This window comes from Akanthomyces muscarius, chromosome 2 (assembly GCF_028009165.1).
Source record: "Akanthomyces muscarius strain Ve6 chromosome 2, whole genome shotgun sequence".
Classification (NCBI taxonomy): Eukaryota; Fungi; Ascomycota; class Sordariomycetes; order Hypocreales; family Cordycipitaceae; genus Akanthomyces; species Akanthomyces muscarius.
Genome location: NC_079242.1, coordinates 1,026,390 through 1,043,069, shown reverse-complemented (window position 1 = coordinate 1,043,069; position 16,680 = coordinate 1,026,390). Strand labels below are relative to the sequence as shown.

The 16,680-nt window shown below is 52.3% G+C and overlaps 7 protein-coding genes across 7 annotated transcripts; 2 read left to right on the top strand and 5 right to left on the bottom strand.

The window, feature by feature from the left end:
- Positions 1-21: 21 nt before the first annotated feature.
- Positions 22-387, bottom strand: LMH87_003444 (uncharacterized protein; the record flags this gene model as incomplete). The annotated part of the gene is made up of 1 exon (XM_056193129.1): positions 22-387. One exon carries the CDS (start codon positions 385-387, stop codon positions 22-24), a length of 366 nt encoding a protein of 121 aa, XP_056048233.1.
- An 817-nt stretch (positions 388-1,204) lies between these two features.
- LMH87_003443 (uncharacterized protein) lies at positions 1,205-3,031 on the bottom strand (the record flags this gene model as incomplete). The annotated part of the gene is made up of 2 exons (XM_056193117.1): positions 1,205-1,332; positions 1,432-3,031. 2 exons carry the CDS (start codon positions 3,029-3,031, stop codon positions 1,205-1,207), a joined length of 1,728 nt encoding a protein of 575 aa, XP_056048232.1.
- Positions 3,032-4,533: 1,502 nt separating this feature from the next.
- Positions 4,534-5,042, top strand: LMH87_003442 (uncharacterized protein; the record flags this gene model as incomplete). The annotated part of the gene is made up of 4 exons (XM_056193105.1): positions 4,534-4,550; positions 4,615-4,800; positions 4,870-4,968; positions 5,018-5,042. The coding sequence occupies 4 exons, from the start codon at positions 4,534-4,536 to the stop codon at positions 5,040-5,042; spliced, it is 327 nt and encodes a 108-aa protein (XP_056048231.1).
- Positions 5,043-5,198: 156 nt separating this feature from the next.
- Positions 5,199-6,680, bottom strand: LMH87_003441 (uncharacterized protein; the record flags this gene model as incomplete). The annotated part of the gene is made up of 3 exons (XM_056193094.1): positions 5,199-5,555; positions 5,604-5,745; positions 5,806-6,680. The coding sequence occupies 3 exons, from the start codon at positions 6,678-6,680 to the stop codon at positions 5,199-5,201; spliced, it is 1,374 nt and encodes a 457-aa protein (XP_056048230.1).
- A 510-nt stretch (positions 6,681-7,190) lies between these two features.
- LMH87_003440 (uncharacterized protein) lies at positions 7,191-8,611 on the bottom strand (the record flags this gene model as incomplete). The annotated part of the gene is made up of 2 exons (XM_056193082.1): positions 7,191-8,440; positions 8,500-8,611. The coding sequence occupies 2 exons, from the start codon at positions 8,609-8,611 to the stop codon at positions 7,191-7,193; spliced, it is 1,362 nt and encodes a 453-aa protein (XP_056048229.1).
- A 1,145-nt stretch (positions 8,612-9,756) lies between these two features.
- LMH87_003439 (uncharacterized protein) lies at positions 9,757-11,479 on the top strand (the record flags this gene model as incomplete). The annotated part of the gene is made up of 5 exons (XM_056193070.1): positions 9,757-9,938; positions 9,991-10,160; positions 10,224-10,543; positions 10,593-10,720; positions 10,789-11,479. The coding sequence occupies 5 exons, from the start codon at positions 9,757-9,759 to the stop codon at positions 11,477-11,479; spliced, it is 1,491 nt and encodes a 496-aa protein (XP_056048228.1).
- A 253-nt stretch (positions 11,480-11,732) lies between these two features.
- On the bottom strand, positions 11,733-14,976 carry LMH87_003438 (uncharacterized protein; the record flags this gene model as incomplete). The annotated part of the gene is made up of 6 exons (XM_056193057.1): positions 11,733-13,436; positions 13,493-13,586; positions 13,636-14,024; positions 14,076-14,158; positions 14,216-14,350; positions 14,400-14,976. 6 exons carry the CDS (start codon positions 14,974-14,976, stop codon positions 11,733-11,735), a joined length of 2,982 nt encoding a protein of 993 aa, XP_056048227.1.
- Between the last annotated feature and the right edge of the window lie 1,704 nt (positions 14,977-16,680).

Below are 16,680 nucleotides of genomic sequence, written 5' to 3'. Positions count from 1 at the left end.
CATCACCCTCGTGCCCGATACTTAGTCGCTCTCTTCCAGAGCCTTTTCCTTGTCTGACTTTTGCGGCTGCTGCGGCGGAAACTTCATACCGCGGTTCGCATCGTTGGGCGCGGCGCCGGGGCCCCAGCCGCCGTAGCCCCCGGCCGTGGCGACGCCGCCCAGGCCGGCCGCGTTGCCCATGGCCAGGGTGCTGGCGAGCTGGTTGCGGCCGACGCCCGGCTGCGTCTCCTTCCACCCGTCAAACTCGTCGCGCGTCTTGCCCGTGTACTTGAGCAGGTCGGCGTCGCTGATGGGCTCGCCGCGCTTGCTGTCCTGGTAGCGCTGGTAGAGCGACTTCTTCTCGCCCTGGCCGTCGGCTGACTTGTCGCTCGACTTGAAGAGACCCATGGGTTTTTTTTATGTATGTTTTTTCTGGACCAAGTGCTCGTGTGTATGTGGATGGGGTTGGTGCGTGGCAGCAGGTGTAATCTGTACAAGTCGTATGTTGGGGTTGGTACAGTAGTAGTGATGTAATGCAGGGTCCAGGAGGAAAATGTCTTGGGCGGGCGGATCCAACGGTTTTTATTACCAAATGGTCTTCCACGGGGTAAATTCAGCCCTGGCTGTCGAATCGGCTAACCGCGTGCTCAGCCTTGTTACATGACGGCATGAGCAAGCACCAACATTCAGGTGGCACAGGTGCCAATAGCTGCCACAGACCGGAAGAATGTGGCGTTGAGACTGGTCCGCTTCTGGAAGAATTGCGCGGAGGACTGGGCGTCACTTTTACGCCCTGCTAGTGTTGATCATGAGACCACACTGTGGCCGTCCGGCCCGGTTAGCACGGCTCAGCCTCCAAATTCGGCTTGAATGGGGCGATAAATCTAAGATGCAGGAAGATTTCAAGCTACTTGGCATTCAGGGGTACATCATTTTTCTGTAAGGGTAGTTTAGTTTGTCGCAGGCTCTTCTATGTGTACATTGTGTTAATTCTTCTTTAATGATCATGATAGTCGGTAGTCTGGAAAATATACATCTAATAACGCGAGGAACCAAATGCACACAGCACACACCACTGGGAATTTAGGCAGCAACTTTCATCTCGGCCAATTAGCCGGCGATTCGTCTTTTCCATATACATCACAATATGCCATGGCGGCGCCATCGTGGAGCCCAGTGATGCGGGCGGCGGTGTTCCCCGACCATTCAATCTCCCGCTGGGTGATTAGACATGGTTGGCCATGCCCAGGCTCTGGTTACCACCGTTGAACGCCACAAACTGCGACTTGAACATGATGTCACCGTAGATGGCCAGGCCGCCCGCCGGAGACGCCTGCAAGCCACCAAAGCAAGCTAAGAAGAGAAAACAGTTAGCCAGAAGGTTCACCCCGGATTTGTCCGCGCCGAGCGCCGAGCTCTCCACACAGCGGAAAAGGAGAAAAGGTCACTTACCACCATTGCCAACAGGGGCAAAGTTAATGTCTGCGCCCTTGATGCGGGCCATGTAGGCGCCGCCGATGTCCAGGTCCAGGTCCGGCAGCTTGGCGTTGCAGGGCACGACGAAGCCGCCCATCTGCTGGCTGTTCTCCGCCTGGGGCACCTGCGAGTAGTAGCCCTGCACGACGGCCGGGTCGGCGAGGAGCAGCGTCGTGCCCGTGTCGGCAATGGCCTGGCCGCCCTTTGTCGCCGCCTGGACCTGCCCCCCGTTGACGGCAAACTTTTCGCTGGTAAACTGCCAGAAGCCCTTGGTCGTGTTGACGGGGATCCACGCCATCTGGCCGGTGAACTTGCTCGAGTCGATGCGGCCAAACTCGTAGGCGCCAGGGGCGCCCGCGCGCAGGTCGGCCGTGAAGAGCGGCTCCTTGAGGTTCGGCATGACGTTTTCGAAAAACGTCTTTTGCTTCTGCGGCTTGACGGCGTTGATGGAGCCGAACGCGAGGCCCATGAGCCCGCCGTTGTTGACGTCCTTGACAAACGTGTCCGTCACCGTCGTGGCGAGCTCGACGGCCTGCTTGGGCGCGACGGCGCCGCCGACCTCGACCACGTCGGTGCCCACGACGCCCTCGGCGCCGGAGCCATCGCCGTAGCGGATCGTGAACTGGGCTCCCTGCATCATCTTGAACGTCTTGCTCGTGTCGGGGTCGTAGACCTGGCGGCCCGTAGTCGCCGCGGCGGGCAGCTTCGTGTTGAAGACCCAGAGATCAGAAGAGCCGGTGTCAAAATCCAGAGTGATGGGCTGTCCGCCGATTTTCACCTGCGACAGGTATTCGACGTCGTTCTTCTCCGGGGTCGTCTGGACCACGCCGGTCAGGTTGCCTTCACGGGCCCTGGCAAGAGCTGCAACCACATCTTGGTTCGGGTCATCGGTGCTATTGTTGCCCTTCTTGCCACCATTGATGTTGCCGCCATTATTGTTGGCGTTGCCATTGTTGTCATTGCCGTCGTTGGTATTGTTGTTAGAACCTTTGCCGCCCTTTTCGGCACCCTTGCCAGTACCCTTGCCATCATTGGCATTGGCGCCGTTACCATTACCATTACCGGCGGCGTTGCCAGCGCCCTTTCCGGCACGGTTGCCGCCTTCATTATTGGCGCCGTTTCCAGCAGCGTTGCCATTGCCGTTACCAAATAGTGCACCGAGGAGTCCATCAAGGCCAGTCGCTTTGACGTCCCCAGCACCAACGCCCTTGGCATCGACGTCCTCAGCACTGGTTTCCTCAATACTGACATTCTCAACACCAACGTTCTCAGCGCTGGCATCTTCACCCGCATCTTCCATCGGGTTATGCCATTTACCAGCGCGGCGCTTCGTTGGCTGGAATGAGGCCGCTTCGTTCTTGTCCTGTGCCTCTAGAGCGTTGACTAGGCCGTCAGGCAAGGGCATGCCGTACTTGCGGTAAACTTTGGCGAGTGCTCGAGGTCCATTGCGGCCCGTGTATCCGTCGTTTCGAACACGCTCAACTTTGAAGGATCTTTTTTCCACGTAGGGGGCGGCAGTAGCCAAGCTGACTAGCTCCAGAAAGAGAAACACTGTAGAGAGGGCCTTGGTATACATGGCGCCTGGCGATGTCTAATACCGTAAAATGTATAGGGAAAAAAGGGTCACGCCAGGTGACGGAAGAAGAAAGGGCAAGGAATGGAGTTTCAAAACGAATAAAACAAAGATCGATATTGGATAAAGGATGGTTAAAGAAATAGAATGCCAAGAACAAACAAGTAGGAAATGCGACAAGAAAAGAACAGAAACAAACCGTTCCTCTTCACTACAAAGAAAAGGTAAATAAAGAGAAACGCAAAGAAGATATTCTAGAAATAAATGTTCAGCGAAGTAAATACCTGCCGCCGATCCCTGGTCTACCCACACCGGCTGTGTCGGCGGTTCGCAAACGAATGTCGTCGCAGCGTATCGCCCCCCGGATCTCGACAGGGGAGCGATATACTCAGGGGCGTCGTCAGCCTACCAGTACGACGGAGCAGCTCCCTGCTTCCCAATGTGCATAAAGAGATGCTCCGCAAAAGCAAAACATAGATTTAGGGGGATGCGGATCTCACACGGGCTTGTTGCAATGACAGCAAAGGCGATGGGGGCTTATTGGCCAGCTCCTTTGCTCTTTCTGTTTCGCGCTACCCGTCAGGCGGCTTCTGACTCGGGTTTTCGTTTCCTTGTGCCGCACAGCCGGGTGTAGTAGGGAATACTGTAATCTGGGCGAAACAAGTAACGTACTTTGCCCGGCTACTAAAGTTGGAATTTCATACTGAAGTCAAGTTTCTTTTATTCTTTGATGACATTTGTTGCATGCAACTAGCGTTCCTCATTCGGTGAATTCTCGATCGCGCACAGGCAACTGTGGCCTGGTCGGACAACTAGGCTCGGTGCTAGTTGGCGCAAGGATAGTACGGATGATCGCAGCAGCAAGTAGCCATGGCGGACAAAGAATGAAAAACTTTGAGTGAAGCGCCCGCGGGTTTCAGACCATTCCCAAAAGCAAGTTGTGGCCAACCGGAGAAAAAGGGCCCGCCACAATCCAGACCGATCGTGTTTCATGATATTTAAGTGGCGCCAACAAGCCGCTCAGCAATTGGTGGAAACCTAGGCACTGGTTTCCAAACTCAAACGATTTGACACGGATAAAAACAACGCCAAATGCAGAACGAGGACATCTGTTCCATTTTCATATAGTCACATCAAAGCTTCCTGAAATTTTGGACCGGGCGACCCAGATCGCTGAGCAGCTCCCGTCTTCAGCGTGGCATTCCATCTAGCGCTAATAAAGCAACTTTCATCATCAGAGGTATTTCACAGTTTACGCTGTCTAGTAGTGAGTGGCTTTCTCTAGCTCCCGCCGCCAGTCCCGAGCGCCGAGTCTATTCATCCCCTACAACTGAATCGCCGTTCTTTCACATGTTCAGTAGCCTTGCATGTGTTGGGACTTATCTCGAGTCGAATTTGTGTGCAACCGACAGATTGTAGTTGCTTTAATGATGTTGGCATACATGACTCATCAACGGCATAAAATCCGAGGAGAGTCGCCGAAACTGAGTGTGGCAGCAGCCCAAATGATTGGTGAAGCAAGGCGAGTAAGAGTGCCAACATGAATAATCAAAGTTTCTGGAAGCTGAGGTAGTTTCATTGTTTAGTTTCAATTTGCTTGATCATTCTTGCCTTTGTGCTCTTTGCCGCCTCTCGTGGCTTATATTTAGCGTCTTCGGGTGTATCATCGACAAGCTCGCATCAATCCCACTTGCCTTGAAGTACACCCAGACGTGCATCAAGCTTGGCAGCGAATGCAAATTCACTTGGCGATGGATTGTCGATCGCGGTGGGTATGGGGGCGGCTTGGCGCTGAAACCACCTTCAGAGGCTAGCCGTTTCACACGTTTTCAAACCTACAGGAGCATACGGACCACGACTCCAGCCAGTCCTAAATATAATCTGGAACTGGCTTCGAGACACTTGACGATTCGAAGCGTTTTAATAAACAAATTCGGCAGGTAGGTGTGATGCTCATGTCAGAATGCGGTGATCCTGATAATCTTACAGAGCGCAGTCTACCCAAATAAGTTAACATCACAGGCATTGCTAGAATCGTCATGCTATACTCAAAGCGATTCGAATTGAGCCACCCTACATACTAACATTACGTACGCTCTCATGATATTACAGACATCTTATCAGCCTGCTGGTTTCATTATTAATCCTTGCAGCTGAGGCAGTGCGTGTATCAGCCTGTTCGGTGTCTTCCGTAATTTCTGAAGACAGCAAGCAACAGCAAATCGTATGTTCCCTTGAGAGAGCCCGCAATAACAAAGGTAAGCCAAAAGAACTTGTGGCTAGCAAGCACACCCGTGATTAGAGGGCCCATGCTCTGTGCAGTCGTCTTCACAACGTTTACAGCGCCCATCACGGAAGTTCGCTCCCCCGGTTGCAGAATGGTGGCCATGAAGGCGGTCCTCGGCGCACTGTCCATGCTCTGTAGAGACGCACGCAGAACCAAGAACATGATCGCAAACTTGGGGTCAGAGGGTATCGGAATCAAGGCCAGAAAAACTGCCGACGGAAGATGAGTGAAGACCATAGTCTAAAAGCATTAGCAAAATTAAGCCGGGAAAAGGACAATGAAACGAACCTTGACATTTCCGAGCCGTTTCGCAATTGACGACGCCACCAACACTGTTATGGCCGAAATGATGCTAGTCGTGAAAAAGAGAGACCCCAGCCTGCCTTCTTCAATGCCAAATTGGCTTCGGAAGTAGAAAGTCACCCAGGAGCTGAAAGAGAGGATTAGAATTGTGTCAGGAATGGCATGCTCTCATGCTCGCATGACTTACAGGGAAGCTAGGCCGGAGCCCAGCGAGTCAATTGCAAACAGTACGCAAAGTATAGCCGTGATCTTTTTGCTCTCCGGGCTGATGTGAGGAAGTAGAGATGCCAGCCGGCTCTTCTTGGCAGGAGATTCGGCGGCGGCTCCATCATCGAGCAGTGGTGCACGCTCATCGACCGTATCCGCCGGCGCAATCGGAGTTGGTTCAAGCTCTACCTTGCGGGAAAGCATAACAGTGAGCAGGAACTTGAACAAGCCAAAGATGGCGTAGGCGACAAAGGCGCCGCGGTAGGCGCTCAGCAGGGACCAGTGAAGCTGGCTGCGGGCCGCCTCAATGGCCCAGCCGCTCGCCATCATGCCGAACGCCGAGCCTGCGGGCGCAAAGAGCGTGTACCACGCGTAAATCTCCGCCCTGTGCTCCTTGGCCGTCAGGTGCGCGACGATGCTCTCCTCGACGGCGCGAAAGGGCCCAATCTCGTTTCCGGCAGGGCTGATGACGCCCAGGACGGCGGCGAGCAGCAGCACCCAGTAGTTGGAGAAGAGCGCAAAGACGGCGCCGCTGCCGGCCATGAGCAGCGCGCCCAGCGACAGGATGGCCTTGCGGCCGAGCTTGTCGGCAAAGAGCGTGAGGAAGAAGCTAATCACCACGTCGCCGACGAGCGTCAGCGTCATGAACAGCCCGACGCGGGTGCGCGAGTGGCCGAGCTCCTGCAGGAAGGCGACGAGGATGAGCGTCGTGACGCCATAGGCAAAGAGCCGGACGAAGCGCTGCAGGCAGAGGAGCTTGATGTCTCGCGATGAATTGTACAGTGTTACTAGGCCCACCTCGGCCAACGCGCGGTAGTAAAAGGGCGGCCGCTGGGACTGCGTATCGTCGTCCATGGCGGCGGGATTGGGCACAGCTTGTTGGTTGACCTTTGTGAAGAGTTGCAAATCGATTTCGTCTTCTCGACACCCCGAGACTGACAGCGCGCCCTGGTATTTATGAGCTCGACAACGGTCGGAGCTCCGAGATGGCACTAGTGAGGCTGCGATGGCTGAATTATTCACAAATTACGCCCGTCTCCACGTGCATCCGCTAATTGCCCCGAGTGAGCCCAGTTGCGGTGGGTTTGATCGAAAGGTTCGCCGAATCGCCGAGCCCGCGTTGTAAGAGCTGCGAGATTAGTCGTGATTGCTTTTAGCTGCACTCTGATACGACCCGCATATAAGCAGGGAATTAAGGGCTTTTGGTGGTTGCTTGGAATCCCTGAATCGTGCGATTTCTTTCTCCATCATCATAGCTTTGCCAAGATAAATGAAGAAATGTAAGTGGAGCAAAATACTTAAACGGTCATCTGTAAAAACAGAAACAAAAGGCATTGGAAGCCTATGATGAGGCAAAAGCAAATTCTAGTCCTTGTATTCCTCTTTGGCAACCCGCGCAACCAACTCCTTGAGAACCTTGGCAGCAAACTCGTAATCCTTCATGTCGAGATAGATTTGCGCGCTGATGCGTACCCAGATTCTACCTCCCATCGCGAACAACGGCATCAGGGTACGATACTCGTCCTTCATAATCTTCATCATCCACTGGCCTGTCTTTACAGCATCATCCTCGGGCAGCACAGTATCGCCATCCTGCGCACCGGCGCCCTTTTCCCCAATCCAGATGGGCAGCGCAATATTACCCATGGCACAGTTGGTCAGCGTGCCCTTTTTATTCTCCAACACTTCAGTCTTCAGCTGCTCCGCCACATACTTGCTGCCCTTCTTGTTCAGATCCCACAGGTAGGCCATGATGCGATCCTCGCCGCCGCAGACATCCCTGCGCCAGGCGACGGCATCCTTGGTCACGATATCTTGTGATCGGTCTTTGGTTGCCACGAGCTCAAAGCTTCTGACGAATGGGCTTTTGTTGTTTGGCGGCAGCGGATTGCGTCGAATGGTCGTTTTGGATGTGTACCCATGGCTTGTCGCCAGAGTCGTCGAGATCATGTCCTGGTTGCGCGGGGGACAGTACAGAATCGCACAGCCTCGGGGCACGTGGAGCCACTTGTGGCAGTTGGAAGTGAAGAAGTCGGGGTCGGCCCCAGTGAGATCCAGCGGTACCATTCCGATGCCCTGGGCGCCGTCCACCATGCTTAACACGCCGAGCTCCTTGCACACTTTGCACATCTCTTCCCATGGAAACACAAGTCCAGGGTTTGAGGAAACAACATCAAATGTACAGATACGAGCTCTTTTGCCTTCCTTTTCAATCTCTGACACGGCATCACGGAACCGCTGAAGAATTTCTTCATCTTCCAATGGGTAGTTGAGTGAGATTTCGTGAATGCCGACTCGGTTCGCGCCAAAGTAGTCGACCATGTAGTCCGCAATCTTCGCACAGGCAGGGTATATGGTCGAAAAGAAGACGATGACGTCTTTCCCGTCATCGTTCCACTTGATGTTGCGAAACACGGTGTTGACAGCCTCCGTGGCGTTACTAACGAATACCACCGTGTCGGTGGGTGCGTTGACAATTTTCGACACGGCTTCACGAGATTCATCGAGGAGTTTACCCACATCATACCGGATGAACTTGTCTGGAGCTGCCTCGGACATGTCCTGGTAATCCCGCATCTTTTGCTTGATTTCGAGCGGCATTGTTCCGTAAGATCCTACGTGAGCATTATTAGCCGTAATATTGGAAATCAGTCCGCGTCAGATTGAGTCGCACCATGATTCAAGTTAACCCAATCCTGTGCTTGAGGAAATAGCTTCTTTAGCTCCCCGCCAAACTCGAGGTACTTTCCTCGAGTAGGAATATCTTTTTGGTGAGCAGAAGCCATAATGTCCAAAGAAATGTTTGATGACAATTTGTTGCTGATGGAGCTCCACGATAAATATGGAGGCGAGGGATTAATGCTGGCGAAGCTGTTCACGCTGTTCACGCCGCAGGGAACTGACAGCGAATGCGGGGGAGCTTATCTATAAACAATGTCAATCACCATAAAATGCTTTATAATTGGCAAGTGAGTCATGACAGGTGAATCGGTTGCTGTCTTGCGGGGGTCCGACTTCGGGTTACGCCCACTCATCTTGAGAAGTCAATCACGCCCTACGCAGAAGCTGACAAAATAGGCCGTGAAAAGCCGCGGTTAGAGGAACTTCCCCAAAGAAGAGCGGACGCGAGCTAGAAGAGGGTCTGCGGAGAGTGCCAAGTAGTTCGCATTAGCCGGGCTACATAGTATCGCAGGCAAAATTTAGGATTTTTAGGTATACTGCATTCACGTTGCTACCATTCGCTCACTAACTAGTGCTAATAACAAGAAGCGTGGAGATTCGGGGTTGGTATGTGTGGAAAAGTAATGCTATGTTTGCTAGAAGAACGTGCTCGCCTCCCTTGTCGCTGTCTTATACTTTTGCTCTGATCTTGCGCTTCTTTTGATTTTATTTCTAGTTTCTTTTTACATTTACAAAACCGTTATAATCGTGTTCCCATGCTTGATTTGACCCTGCCCAGTATGTGGTTCTCCAGCGTTGTGAACAGAAGCTCGTTGTCATCGCAGTGGCGCTGCCTGTAGGACTTTTGTCAGACACGGGTCCTTCATTGACATAACAAATCACCACATAGATATGATGTGCAGGTGACCAACATCTGCGATCGGCCATTCTCGTGTGCCGGCAGCGGCGCTTTCTGTTCCAGGACTCGCGTCGTGCTACTGCCCACTAGCTTGCCAATTCCCTTGGCATGTCATGGGTGCACGTCGGTCATTATAATGTAGTGTTATCAGAGTTGAGTAGTTTCCTTGATAAGACAAAGATGGCAATTCAAGATGAGCTTGACACTTTTTAATGTTTTCAAACCTAGCGGAGTGCTAAATCGGTGCATAAGAACTGCGGCTGACGCGTTAGTGGAAAATAGCTACTTAGTGAAAGACAAGAGGTGGGCAGCGAGCACTAGAAGTCAACTTGGAACTAACATGCCCTAAAAATGCTTGTTCCATTGAGGCAAAAACCGCCCAGCGATCAGCATGGGCCCGAGCTTGATCTTGTTGGGCAAGTTCAGAGGCCTCGTCAGGATGAATCCTCAATTACATTCGCAAAGAAGCAAGCATCCGGCAAGCGATCGAAACGGTGGGCCGCCAAGACCAAGACTGGGTGTCTGACTTGTCGGTAGGTACCAGAGTCAATGTCTTGGGAAGTAACTGTTGACGGAGTGCTGCAGTGAGAGACGGGTGAAATGTGACGAACAAAAACCGTTTTGCCGAAAATGCACAAATTTCGGACGAGAATGCAGAGGCTACCAGCTGTCCAAGGACATGATTGCCGTGGACTTTTCCATTCCCAGAGCTCCCGATCACGAGTCGCTTAAATTGGCCGATGCTCTTTTATACTGCAAGTAGCACCGCAAACTGGCTTATAAAAAGTCCTCGAAGCCTGACTCATTTTGTTCCGCAGTTGCATTGAGAATACAGCCCAAGGTCATCAGACAAGAGAAAGGCTCCGGTGCTTTCCAGTCGACTAGGCCGTCTGTGAAAGCACACATGGTCATCTTTCCTGATGCGTTCATCATGAGAACCATCAACCATAACATCGTCACGATAACGCAGCAAAATCGCGCTCTTCCCAGATATGGTGCTTTGCCTTCGATCAACTATTTGTGGAAGCAACTGTATGAGTATGTCGCCTCGACGATGAGAGAGCTCAACCACCTGATAAATACGGGCGATGATGTCGACATGATTTTACATTATATTCTGTCCATTTTTGCCATCGAAGCAAGTTGCTCTGAACTTCTCTACTGGTCACAGAGCTAACGGTATAAAGGGAACCATCGTCGACTCAGTCTGGAAAGTTCACGTGGAAGGCTTCGCCTCTCTCGTACAATTTTACGGAGGTGTCGAAAAACTGGTAAAAACTCCAATGACGGCAATGGCCATTCGGCACATGTTCATGTACGTCCAAATTTCAATTCGATCATTCTTATCCATATCCACACCGCTGATCACAGTACAATGCCCAGTTACGCCACGGTCGCCAACACAACAAGTCCCACGAATGATCAAGTCATGGGCTTCGACATGCTCACCACGGAGGAAGTCATGTTGGTCTACTCTCACTCGGGATTCTCTAGTTTCCCGTGTGCGACTGTGATGTTTTTGGACATGATGCAAATAACGCGCTTGCGTCAGCGCTGCGCCCGAAAACCACAGGCCGTTGAGGATCTTGTGTCCGAGGCGCGCAGTGTCTTTCGCCAGATACAAGATTTCAGGACCTCCGACTGGAAAGAGACATATCCACGCTCGGACGACTCTATATTGCTTGCAGAGACTTTCAAGGCAGCTGTTATTCTGTACGGTCTGCTTTCACTGCCCCGGCTCCTTTCGTCACAGTGCAGCAGCCCGGATGACGACATTACAGAAAGTCCCCGTCTGTATTATCGCACTCTTCTGTTCAATCTTGTTGTGGCGGGAATGACGACAGTGGAGCGAAATGAGTGCTTCACTTGGCCGATAGCCGTTCTAGGCGCCGCCTTTCACGATGGTGCACCGATGGTGCAAAACACCCTCCTCCAATATCTGGACGGGATTATTATGAGGCCTGGTGTAGATTGCGGTGCCGTCACTCTGACGTCGAGACTACGCGAGTTCTGGGAGTCGGGCAAAAGTACATGGGAGGGGTGTTTTTACAAGTCCACGTCTGTTTTGGCTTAGTGCACGACTCGCACTCGAAAAGAACGCATTCAAGGATAGTGGCCATGATATCAAAGATGAGATGATGCGAGTATTAAGATAGATTGATTAAATAAGAAAAAAGTGACAAGAGAGTGTCGTATATCCAGATCTGCGTGAGCATGTTGGCAAAGATGAGACAATGCGTGTATAGGAAAGACAAATCAAATAAGAAAAATGACAAGAGAGTGTCGTATATCCAAATGTGCATGACAATAAGATAGGGTGCAAGCATTTAGCTGTCCCAAATAGCTCCATATGCAGGTATTCCTCGTGTTTCGAGTCCGTAAACTACCTTTTTGGTAATTTTCTCGTTTGCGATAATAATGACGGCCTCTGCGCCAAACGAGAGCGCCAGGTTATATCCCATCTTGGTCAGATCTGGCCGGCCTTGGGTGGCCGTGTCGTGAATGATGGCATCAGGAATAGTCTCGTGAATCGAATTCAAGAGTGGTTTCCCAAAAGTCTTTTCGGGGTTCTTGGTGGACCAGATAAGCTGTGTCTTGCAGGATGGGTTCTGAATGTGACCAAGGAGCGGCCCGATGCCCGACCCCGTCGCGATAACGACGACGCGATTGAAGAGCGTAGCGATGCGCATGACGCCGCACGTAGGCAGCCCACGCACCCAGACATGTCGGGGCGCATTTTGGATACAGGATTTTGTCCAGTCGCCAGCGTTGGACACGACCAAAGAGTAACCTTTCTCACTGCACAGTGCATTGGGCTTTGGCTGAGGAATAGTCGCGAAAGAGTGCCACTCCAGTAGTGGGCGGGTAGAAATCCGAGTAAAGCTGCCATTGACTGGCACGGTGTATTTGAAGTTCAGAATAGCCGCATGGTCAGACAGGGGTATAGTTTCAACAGGAACCTTGCGAAGAAACAGCCAGGAAGATGCGATGCTGCAGGTGGCAACGACTAGCAACCAAAAGCCCGGGCTGCGAACAAGTATCGTACCAATATCCTGTCCGCCCGATCGTGCGGTATCCTTGGCATTGAGAACAGTCTTTACCCAGAAGAGCAGGAGGACTGTCCAGCCCATGAATCTGTGCGATTGCTCAAAAGTATTGTGGTATCGCTTGCGGAAAGTAGGATAGGCAAAGCCAATCATGGTGCAGCACAACAGACATATCATCCACGATACAACAATCGAGGCAATTGAATCCAGAGTATCTTGGTCTCGGAGGTAGGAAATCGTTGAAGAGATGTTGCTACCAAGCAGCCAGATGGTCGAGCAGATGCCAGCTGCCGAGTGCACGCCGCCCAGGTGGTAAATCTTGGCACAGCGGCGTCTGATCCAGAGCGGCGCGGCTTTCGGCACTGAGCAGCATATGGTGTAGAGGACATTGATGACAGCATCTTGGCGAATCAAGACGGCCAGCGTCAGATTGGCAGAGGCCACAATCTTGAGGAATTGTAAATCGGCGTGTAGGGCGAGCAGCAGCGCGAGGACACCCGCGTTGATGAGAACCACAAAGGAGAAAAGTGTGCGATAGATGATGAGGATACGGTACGCAAGCCCGCGCAATGGCTGGGGCAGTTTCTTTTCAGGAACTGCAAGCTCCAGATCCAGGTCGGCCTTTTCAGAAAAGGCTGTGGATCCCGAGGAGAGCGATCGCGTCTCTACCAGAGTGTCACAGTCGCTCTTGACCTTTTCCAGTGGCGGCGGCTTAGCCAGTTCGTTTTCATACAGGCTTCGAAGGGCCTTTTTGTCCGTCTTTCCGTTCGCCGTCACGGGGAACGATGTAAGCTGATGGATGGCAGAGGGGATTGCGTAGTAGGGTTGGCGCTCGGCGACGCAGGCAAAGATGCGCTCCTCGTCTTGATTTGGAGGAGACACGAATGCGTGGATCTGTCCGTCCAGGAAGAGGGCCACGGCCTGCGAAACCCCAGGCGCCGCCAGAAGCGCCGATGAGATGCCATCAAGTTCGACTCGGAATCCCTGACTATAGTTAGCACTGAATCACTTCACCTGATACAAGTACAATAGGTACTTACCTTGATTTTGATTTGGTCGTCGCAGCGACCCAGAATTAGGATGTTACCAGAAGGATCCCACTGGCCGAGGTCGCCTGTTCGATACATTCGCGACCTGAGAATATTAGCTTCAAAACCCTTCGCCATGAATTCTCGTATCTTACCCGTCATTCGTAAAGGGGTCCAGTAGGTACGACTCTTTAGTTTTCTGCTCCAACCCGACATAGCCGCGCGACACACCGCTCCCACCAGCCCACATGACGCCAGTTTGCCCCGACCCGACAGGCTGCATATTGTCGTCCAGAATATAAACATTGTTGTTGGGAGTCGGCCTTCCTATATTGAGCGGCTGCCCAGCAACATGCTTGCTCATAGTATTGACAATCGTTGTCTCGGTCGGACCGCAGCAGTTCCAGTACTCTGCTTTGGTGGCCCAGAGGTCAGCCAAGGGTTGTGTGGTCGGCTCACCCGCAGTTGCCGCGACTCTGATGTTTGGGTATTGGTGGGGCGGATATTTTGACAATATGCTTGGTGTGCAAATTAAAACATCAATCTGTTCAGCAGGTCAGCTTGGTGCGAAACTGTAGGTTGCAAGTTTTCGTACCTGGCCCATGGTGGGCTCCCAGTTGGATCCTCGGATGACGAGGGTGCCGCCATTGCAGAGACAGGTAAAGATCTCCCAAGCAGCTAAAGGACATCAGTATTTTTGAATTTGTGTTGGGATTATTTTTGGATAGTACGTACCCATGTCGAAGCTGATATTGAGGACTTGTCCAACTCTGGTGCCTGGACTTACACCAAGGTTTCCGGGGTACTGGCATACAAGGTTTGCCACGTTATGATGCGATACATCAACACCTTTGGGCTTTCCAGTAGTTCCTGGAGTTGAATTAGAATATTGTTCTCAGAAAGTAGCCGACTTACTTACCTGATGTGTATATGACATAGCATCCGCTAGCAGGAGTAGCCAGGTCAAACCACTCACAGCCAGCTGCTTCGGTTGCCTCGCTGCGCACACACTCGTCCACATTCACAGCGTTCGCATCCGGGAATAGGCTTCTGATTCTCGCTTCCGTGGTGGAAGTGCACACCAAGACATTGCCACCGCTCTCGTGGAGCACGTGGCGGAGGGTAGAGTCTGGCACTACCCCGCCATCCAGCGGGACGTATTGGGCACCGCAGAGCAAAATGGCCCATAGCCCGACAATCATCTCACAGCTGCGCTTCACCACCAGAGGGATCCTCTGACCCGGCGTTACACCGATGCTGCGGAGATGCCTGGCCAGGGCCTGTGCCTTCACGGCAAGCTCACCATAGGTAAGCTGTCGTGGAACGCCAGCAGAGAGATCGTGGATCGCGATCAAGGATGGGTTGGAAAGAGAGAAATGAGCAAAGGCAGCAGTGGTAGTATCGAATGGGAGCTTAGTCTCTGGACCAAAGCTAAACACCATCTTGTTTTGGTCCATGTTGGTGCTCTTGGATGTGCACATCACAGTGGTTGCCATGATGATTAACGGTCAAGGGCTTCAAAACATGAGAAGAATAATGTGAGGAATTGGGATCTTGGTTGTATTCCAAATACTACATTCTTCGAAAGGTCTAGCAGCATATATACTTCTTTCAATCTATGGAGTGACCGTAAAGCAACGGCCAAACGCTGACAGACTAACAGCTGGCGGCTACGGCAATACGAAACGAAGCAGAATGTATCTCTACAGCAACATTGACCTGCACAAAGTATCTAATCTCTCCGAATTCTTCCAGGAAGGGCATCTTTTCTCAATCATGCGGCCCCTCCGCGTGGACAATGTCAAACTTTGTAGACATGCCTCTCCCTCTCCCTCTCCCTCTGTCGCCGGAGTGGGAATTTTTGCCACCATCCACAACTCCGAAGCAACAGGGGGGTGTAAGAGGGTTGCGCATGTGCGGTGCGGCCAGTTGAGTCCGCCGCACGAGGAGAGAGACCAACCACAATGCATTGTACAAGTCACATAAGCGCATTCCAGCCACCCCAGCACCCCGGTACTGGCGAAAAAAAGAAGAAGGAAGAAAGGATGTGTTTTGTGGCGCACTGCTCCGCTTTCCAGAAATCCCAGTATGCTGGTACAACCATACATAGCTGGGCGGTCTGCCCAAAGCTCTTCTGCCACCTCCACCACCATGTCTCAGTCCTTCCCAGAAGAACACCACGGGTCGCCTCTGATTGGCGCACTGCAGAATTGCGCACATAACTGATGGGCTTAGCCGGACCAGGGGGGGTAGGGGAAGGACAACAAAGAGAGTTGCTCCTTGTTGATTCCCTTCAAGCCCGATACAAACTATGTCCTTTTTTCTTTCGCACAGGCCAGGAACGAGCAAGCAAGGCAGCGGGCGGGTAACTAAAAATGACGGGCCGTCCCTGCTATCTTTTTGAAATGGGGAAATCAATCTAGAATTCTTACAAAGCTAGAAGCATCCCGTCTTTCCTCTTGCCAAGCTCACATGCCGTTCGCCCTTCGTGCAACTTGACCGAGAAAAAAAAAAGATACTGTCTCTTTTCTTTTCTCGGGGCCACATGTAAGACCGTTTTGTTCCAGAACCATTCTCTCTATCTTTCCCACGAGGGCAGGAGATAAAAAAGACTTTTTTAGTCTCGAGCGACCGTTCACGCACCCCCCTCCCTTTCGTTTCCCCAGCACTTACCGACCGAAGGGGAAGCGGAGACGGTGAGGAATGGATGCGCAGGATTTCCTTCGAACCCACGGCGAGCTGAAGTGCGTGGGCATTATTACCGAGACAAAAAAGGGTTGGCAGTGGTGACTGTGCTAGTTGGGTCTCTTGTCTCTGGGCCGATTTGCAGCGCATGGCATCTTCAGCAACCAAGAACCAACCCGTATGGCCCTTGTTAATTTTACCGTGAGCTTGACAAGGGTCCGCAAGACAGCCCCCATGTGGCCTGTAGAACATGCGGGTTTCAGTTGCCAGGTGCATGTTTCGTTAGTTCGGGCTTGGTGATGTCTTGATTCTTTTTTTCCTGTTTTAACTGCTGCGGACACTCGCGCCCGTGGTCCGTTTAGGCAGTCACAATCTCTTTCTCGTCTGGCAGGCCGGGGCAGAGTCATCACACAGACTTGCGATGAACACCGCCCCCCCCCCCCCCCCCCCCCCTTCGGAGCCACGAAGGGACAGACGTCTGTGCGCAGGGCATCGTGACGGCAATCTCATTCATG